The following is an 8,347-nucleotide window of genomic DNA, read 5'->3' as shown; positions in this document are numbered from 1 at the left end:
CAATTTTGTAGGCTGTACACATGGAGACATTCTATCACTTTTCAGTATCTCGAGCTCACATTATATCCACAGACTTACAGTAAGATGAGATAGTCACAGTATTTAAACCTTTAAACAATCTATGCTGCAAATCTGCCAGCCTCCTGTTCCTCAGAATGTTTCATCTCAGCTAAAAATTATCAGTTCCCAGGATAAGAGCACCGAGGTATACGGCTGACTGTAATGCATTCCACCAGACAGCCTTTATGAATATTTTAGCTGAACTTTCTTCTGTCCTTGTTGTTCTTGCCAACCACTGCAGAACATTTTAGAGACAATAGCAATTCCCCTGGGTTTTACATGCAGTACTATTCAATTCCCAACAATAAAAAATCCTCTTTCTAAACTGAGTTTCATCTCATATTTTCCTTCATCCTAAACTACAATTAATATCAAGAAATGTACAGCATAGCTGAGAAACTAGCAGAAATTGCCACATTCAATTAGTACAGCAGAAGCAGCACACTGGAAATAGGACTTCATTCACTTTAATTCACTAGTTGGTTGCCATAAATACTTTTCTGTAAAACATGGAATTTTGAATACTCCACAGACATTATTTTTCTTTCATGAAGATGTTTGTTTACTTTGGCAGTGATTCTCTTGGGAGAAACTCTAATGACTTCCACTACCAAAAAACCTCCAAACAAAAAAGAAACAGAAACAGCCACTAGCAAGCAATAAAATATTAGTCTAATGTGCTGGTCAAATTCCAGGGCAAAAAGGAGAAAAAAAGAGTCAATCACTGGTTTGCATTCTTGTGACCAGAACCCATATCCTTAAAGTCCAGCAGGCAGCACAGTCCTCGTGATATAAGCAGGCCTTTGAATAAGGAACTAAAGGGCTGCCCATCTACTGTGAATTTTAAGACTGGGGTCTAGATTTTTACCTTTAAAAAAAAACCACCATAATATGGGCATGGGGAGAACAGAATAGAGCAAACTATGTCAATCCATGCCGTTATGTTTTCTCTGCTTTTAATTTCAGTCTGACATACAGCAACAAAGGTTTCCTTCCCAATTTTGTTACATCTGGATCATTAATTTTTATTTTAATGAAAAAAGCATGAGGAAAATATGCAAGCTACTGTGAATCAACAGAATACTCACTATCGAAAGAAAAAACTTGCCTACTTCCTTCATGAGAATGTATGGAGATCATTATTTCCAAAGTTTAAAAAAATCAAGAACAGAAAAATAGCAAATAAAACACACTGATACAAAACTGCAGACCTTTTTTTTTTCCTGTGAAATATAAAACCACATCATCTACTTTTCTATATGAATAATCTACAGCCCAGACCATTTTCCACTTTAGGGGGGAAAAAAGCCATTAACAAAAACCAACTTTAAGGTTAAGAGGAAGCAGCTCTATCAAAAGTGCAGTTAGACATATATTTTTGTTTCCAGTTATAACAATGTGCTGTTCCTGGAATGCATATGCAGGCCCATTTCAAAGCTTAGGCTAAGGAATGAAGCAGATATATGTCATAGACCACAGGACACCAGACTGTACTTTCCTAAAGCAGCCTGATCATAGGTAAGATGGAAATAGATCTCTTTACAGAGCCCTTGGGACTAGCGCAGGACAGAGCTACCTAGACAGAGAATTCTGAAAAATGAGCCCTAGAACAAACCAGAGAAGGGGATAGGGAAATGAAGAAGTAATTAGTAAAGAGGAAAAAAAAAAAAAAGCAGCTGATATTAAAACCCTGATTTTCTTGTAGCTGTAGAAGCTTGGAAGAGGGGTCACGTGGACTGGTAAATCATGGGAAACTTCCATAAGTATTGTGGGCTGTGGAAACAATCATTTGTTGCATTACAAGAAGGCCATGATTCTCTGTGCTGAACCACTCCACAACACAAAGGTTTTTTGAAGCTAGTGCTAACTAGTTGTAGCCATGTTTACTTTTAACATGCACAAATTTGCCAGGAAAGCAGCTTTTAGTATTGATGCAAGAGCAAAGATAATTTTCATGTTAACGTGTTATTTACAGCCCATATTTAAAATCTCAGCCACTGCGATTTTCCAACTAACGAATGGGAGGTAAACAGCAGATTCTGGCAGCAGTCACAGAGTTATTTTCTTTTTTATATGTCAGATTCCTGATATTCTGGTATTTCAGTACTAATTTGCATAATGAGGAAGCACTGAAGTAACTCCGCATTCACATAAAAGTCTACATACCATAGTTATATTTTTATCAGTTTCATGATTTATTATATATGCCCCAAAATGGTAACAGGTGTTTGGTGGTGTCTAATTAGAAAAAGATAGAGATTCTGCCCTCAAAAACTTACACTTTCTAAAGAAACTAAACCCACAGACTGCTCAGAGACAGGCAGCATCTTGGTACAGTCCCTTTCACCTCTTCTAACTGCTAATAGGAGTTTTCTGCTCAAGCAAAAAAATAGAACAATGCACCACGTCAGACCAAAATCCTCTCACGCCCTACCCTCTCTCTGGCACTGGCAAGCAGCAGGTGTCATTCTCCCTGTTTTATAAAAAGAAGATAACTGAAGTTGTATGTGGTAGTTTCTGGAAGAGGTGATAACTGCTCAGGGGCAACATTCAGAAGCCACCGCCTTGATGATCCCTTTCACGTCTTCTCCATTCCAGTTACAGCTGCTTTGGAATCACTGCTGTGTAGTTTATTGCGATTTGTCTGAATATTTTCTCTTCTGTAGCATTGCTGGTTCAATTTGGCACAAAGAATTTAACATACAATGTGAATTATGATTATGCAGAACACAAGATGAAAAAAGATGTTCGTTATCTTTAAGTCCCTGACTGAAACCCCGTAGAGTTGTCAGCCCCAGCTCCACCACAGGACTCCTAGGTGAAGTTGATGCCTGGAACATTTGTTACAACAAATACACAGAAGCAGGTTGATTAATGATTGCAGGAACTTAGGTACATTCAGTTTTACCTAATTACTGCCACCTTGCTTTGCAACATCTATTTTTTTAATTTATGTATTATATGTAGTGATATTACATATAGTTTGGCATTCATTTCTCTTAAATGTTAGTTGTCTAGTCAAAGCCAGTTATCCCATGTGGCTCACCAGCAAACGTTAAAATCCTGCTTTCCCAGCCCACTCAGATTAGGGACTTAGCTAGAGTGCTCTCTCCTTCAGGCCCACACATATGGGTTTCATTTCAGTGAAAACCAGGGAATATGCAGTCAAAGCACCCCACTGTTCCGCAAGTTCAGGAAAGACAAATCTAAGAAGTCCCTGAACTGCAAATGGCTATAAATTTGTTCAGGCATCTATTTTCAGATACTCTCTTTATTGCTTTCCTACTATCCCAACTCAAAAAAGCTCTCAAACTTCTCCTATGAAGGGGGCACTTAAGGAAAAAGAAATCAGGGAGGAGTCAAGTGATCACACAGGACAAAAAAATAAATTAAAGGGAGGGGGTGTGAAGGTCAAGAGGTCAAAAATGGAAAAATTGGGAACTGGAGAGAGAAACCAGAGCACTGTGGATGGAACCCATTATTTCTTGAAGGCACCAGTGAGCCAGTAAAGAGACTTGATTCAGTAGAGGAGAAGCTAAAAGTTCTGGCATACACCAAGAGCTAAGGGCTATAGGGGTCTCGCATCACAGGCAGGATATACAGCTGGGAGGACTCTTGGTTTGACTCAGTACAACTGGGCTTATTTTTTATTAGAGTCAAGAAGCAGTGAGCATATGCCACCAGACCAAGAAGCATCAAAGAACTTGTGGATCCTGCAGTAAGATCTAGCCATAAGCTTTTCTCATAATCAACAGAGGAATAAAGATTAAGTTTCTCTCTCTAAAGGTACCTATATTAGGGTAGGATGAATCATCCTTTGGTAGCACCTGTCTCTTGTGTTTGTAGAGGAAGATTCAGAGAGGATGCTTAATTTTTACATGGTTAAAATTAGATGAGATTCATCCCATGAAAGTTGTTTTAATAAACTTGGAAATTATAGCAGTATGATTGTGGTAGACAGATACCACAGTAGAGATAAGCCCTCATGGCGGCTCTGAGTAAGTATTCTTGTACTTGAGTCAATTTGAAAAGACTACTTTAGACATTTGGGCAACACAGGAGCTGTTCTGAAGGAAGAATCACTAGAGTGTGGACTCAGTTCAAACAGAAAGGGCAGAGGAGCTGACCATTTACAAAAACAACAACCAAATGAGTTCCTACACACTTTCTAGAAACAGATGGTTGGCTGTAGGAGAGACATGCTGCAGCATTACTTCCACCCTCATTAGACACCAGAGAACGCACACTGGGAAGAACCTCTCCGAATGCCTCAGGTGGAGGACAGCTTCTGTTCAGGCTTGCACCTGAGTATCAGACACATGACACAAATTCAAAGGGAAGCCAGATGCTACCAGTTCTACAGCTCACAAAACTGAAGTTTACGAGAAGGATTGTAGCCATGAAGCAGCTGACTGTTCAGGGAGTACTTGGCTGGCAACATTTACTCAGCATGTGATCATCAGTAGGCCCTTGGTCTGCACTCTATTTTTTAGCACTTTCAAGAAAGATAGCTACAAATTTCTTAAAACAGAATGGTCTCCAATATAATGAATTATTCTCAACTATTATGCCATAACACAGCAAAGATAAATACAGAAACTATCCTTCTATGCTGCAAATATATTGTGTTAACCCTAAAGAGTCACAAGGGTACACAAATACACACACCCCCACAGGTTTACTCCTAAATACAAAATCATGATCACATCAGAGATAACTGCAGGCACTGAATCAAACATTTTTTGTACATTTTATAAGCATATAACAAGCAGATACAGATTTAACAGAAAAGAACTGCTACACTGGGCCAGTCCAAAGGTCCACCAGCCAAATGGAAAGCAGCCATCCACTCTTTGACTGTGGCCACTAATGGATGTCTAGAGAGAAGTATGATAGGTCATGCATATGACACCTCCCCAATGTACTCTCGCATTCAATAGATGTGTATTAATTCTCCCACAGAACTGCAGCTTTCCCAGACAAAAGGGAGCTGTTATTTCAGTCTCTTAAAGAATATCTACATCCATAAGAGCATTACATCTACAGTTGCCAAACTATTTATTTGTGTGCATTAAACCCTGTTGCCAAGAGCTGTGCTTCAGCAGGAATAGAAAGGGAAAATCCCAAGTTTAATGTTCTGTCTGTCCAGGAACTATCTCAAAAGGCAACACACACATTCCCCGGCAGATAAGCCACCTCGGTACTGGCTTAGGCTGAGCTCTTCCAGGGGCCCCTTAGGAGGCCAGCCCGAACTGGCTGCGTGGTTTGCAGGCAGGGGCGCGGGTGAAGAGCCAAGGCTGTCCGACCCAACTTGCCCAGGCCCGCTCCACTGCGCAGGGGGCTACGAGCGCCCGGGTCGGGCTGACAGGGCCCCCCTCCAACGCCCCCCCCGCGAGGGCCGCCGCCACAGCCACGCTGCGCCCCCGCGGGCCTGCCCCTCCCGCCCGGAGACAACGAGCGCCCCCACATCCCCGCGGCGAGCCCGCCCCGGGGCACGGCGGGGAGGCAGCACGCGCCGGTGAAGGCAGCGCGCGCCGGTGAAGGCAGCGCGCAGCGGCGCGAAGCACCGCGCCGCCCCGCCCCCAGCAGCGCGCGGCTGCGTCAATGCAAATGAGCGGCGCAGGGGCAGCCGGGCGGGGCGCGCGGGCGGGGCGCGCGGGCGCTCCTCCCCCCCTCAGGCCGCGGCCGAGGGACGTCCTTGCGGGATCCGAGGCAGTGGGAGAAACCACTGCCCAAGCCGCCCCCGCTCCCCGTCCCCTGAAGAAGGAAGCACGTCGCGCCGGCTGCCGCAAAAATCATTTTATTTACGCCATTTCCGCCTCAGAACAGACAACGTCATCGAACGCCAGTTAGTGTCTTCCTCACAGAAAAAGCAGGCAGATCGTCAGGGCGTCACTTAAAGGCTGCCAGCTCCCCCCCTGTAGCGAGTGGTAGCGCTCGCCCCGCTCGTTAGCGATGTGCGCGCGGCCGTTGGGCAGCGCGAGCGCTGACCAGGCATAGGAGCGGCGCGGAGGGACGAAGGGGCGGGGCTCGGGGACACGCATTATTCATGAGGGGGCCGGGCCTGGCGGCTTATTACCAAGGTCGGCTGGCCGGGCAGGGGGCGGGGATTGTGATGTAGCCGTGACGAACATTCCGGCGTTCTTAAAGGGGGTTGCAGCCGGCGCCGAGCCGGTATTGGGGGTGGGGAGGCGGCCGAGGGTGAGGGGAGCGCGGAGGCTGGCGGCGGGGAGCGGGGCGCGGGTAGCATGGGGCGCTGACAGCCTGCCTGCCTCCCCGCTCGGTGCCCAGCCTGGAAACGCCCTGCCTTCCCCTCACGTTGTTGTGTAGCGAGCGGGGGGGGATCGGGCGCAGGCGTTAACACGGGGGAGCTGCCAAGGGGAGACATGACCTATGCGAGGATATTTATGATGATATAGCGGATTACTGTAGGTGCGACTGCTAGATAGGAAGGCCTGCCCTACCGGGTGAGGTTGTTAAATAACGATTAGAAAAAAAACAAACTGATGACAAGAGGATTATTTATTACCAAAAGGCTTCGATTTTTTAACCAGTGTAGCGGAGATGATGGCAAGGAAGAGGGCTTTATTCTAGAAGGCGGCTTTTTTTCCGGCTTGTAGAGTGGTTTACGATAGGCGGGTGTCTAACCCCCCACGGCAGGCTAATTATCTTTGTCTCCTCAGCGCAGGAGGGTGGGGAACTGGCCCCTCGGCCGAGGCACTGTCAGTGTCAGGGGAGCCCCCCTCTATTTAATGGGGGATTACAGACGCGAGCTCCCAGAGACAGCGGCCGCCGGCCGCAGCCCCGACCCGCCGTTGGGGGCAGGAGGCGCTGGCTACGCCTGGTCCTTCCCCTGCCTGGCAGCGGCCGCCGCCTCTCATTCCTCCTCCTGCCCCTTCTCGCCCACTGTAACCGGTTCCTCCGGCAGCGGCGGCGTGTCCGGTGCGTCGCCGCCGCCCTCCCTGTTCCTGTCGGCGGCCGCTGCTGCGCATCATCAAAACATGCAGGATGAGCTGCTCCTGGGGGTGACACAGCAGCAGCCAGGCAGCGAGAGGCTGGGCAGCAGCCCCGCATCAGGACACCCCCCTCTCGGCCACCCCTCCTCTGACTTTAAACCCAGTCTCAGCCCCCACCAGGATTTAAACAAGCAGCAACCACAGCAGCAGCAGCAACAGCCGCCGCCTCCTCAGCTGAGCCAGAAGAGGAAAGAGTTTAAGCAGCAGCAGCTCAGCAGCCCAGCCCAGCTCGGCAGCAGCCACCCCCTGAATAACCACCACCCCCCAGACTATCATCACCACCCCCCGCAGCAGCAGCAGCAGCAGCAGTTCAGCCACCCCACTGACAAGTACCAGCAGCAGGAGCACAGGCAACAGCAGCAGCTCCAGCTCCTCGGCGGTCACCCCCCGGAGCCGTCGCCGACAGGGGACTACCCGCACCACCAGCCCCGCAGCCCCGCCGAGCAGCCGGGCGCCGCGGAGCGGGGCGGATCGGAGCGGCTCGCCCCTTCCTGCCCGGGGGTAGCGGCGTCCCCGGACCCCAATGTGGGGGTGGCCGCCGCCGCCTGCGTGAATCCGCCTCCGTCTCCTCCTCATCTGCAGGCGAAAGGCACGCTGCCCCCCATGGAGTCCCCCTCGAACAGCCACTTGCTGGGCAGCCCCGGGACCCTCCTGCCCGGCGGGCTCGGCTCTGGCTTCAGCAGCCTGCAGAGCCCGGAGATCCCCAGCCCCCATCACCAGAGCGGGGGCGGCTCCTCCTCGGCGGCTTCCCCTCCTCCTCCGCCGCTGCCCGGCTTCGGCACCCCCTGGTCGGTGCAGACCTCGTCGCCGCCTCCGCAGCAGACGCAGCAACCTCCGGTCTCCAGCGGCGGCGGGCAGATCAGCGCGATGCCGCCCCCCAGCCCGGAGTCCGAGACCAGCTTCTACCCGGGGATCCCGTCATCGATCAACCCCGCTTTCTTCCAGAGCTTCTCGCCGGTGTCTCCTCACAACCCCTGCGCCGGGCCCTTCAGCAGCCCCTTCTCGGCCGCCGCGCCCCCGCCGCCGCCGCAGATGAATTTACCTCAGCAGCAGCAGCAGCAGCAGCAGCAGAACCGGAGATCCCCTGTGAGCCCCCAGCTCCAGCACCAACACCAGGCGGCGGCGGCGGCGGCCGCCTTCCTGCAGCAGAGAAACTCCTACAACCACCACCAGGTACAGGGCGGCGGCGGGGCGAGCGCGTCCCCGGCCGGGGGCTGCGCGGAGAGCCCCGGGGCAGAGGCACCGCGGCGCTCGAGGGGGCGGGAGGGGAG

General features: G+C 50.0%; 1 protein-coding gene across 2 annotated transcripts in view; it reads left to right on the top strand.

Annotated features, from left to right (window-relative positions):
* Positions 1 to 6,319: 6,319 nt before the first annotated feature.
* Positions 6,320 to 8,347, top strand: part of CPEB2 (cytoplasmic polyadenylation element binding protein 2) — a 56,454-nt gene continuing 54,426 nt past the window's right edge. For both annotated transcript variants that reach the window (XM_026090636.1, XM_026090635.1), the window contains exon 1: positions 6,320 to 8,249. In XM_026090636.1, coding sequence (XP_025946421.1) covers positions 6,813 to 8,249 — 1,437 coding nt within the window. In that variant the 5' untranslated portion in view covers positions 6,320 to 6,812. The remainder of the gene's footprint in view (positions 8,250 to 8,347) is intronic.

The sequence above is a fragment of the Apteryx rowi genome, unplaced genomic scaffold (assembly GCF_003343035.1).
Source record: "Apteryx rowi isolate R43461 unplaced genomic scaffold, aptRow1 scaffold_864, whole genome shotgun sequence".
Taxonomy (NCBI): Eukaryota; Metazoa; Chordata; class Aves; order Apterygiformes; family Apterygidae; genus Apteryx; species Apteryx rowi.
Note: the sequence above shows the minus strand (reverse complement) of the source record. Positions and strands in the feature narration are given on the sequence as shown.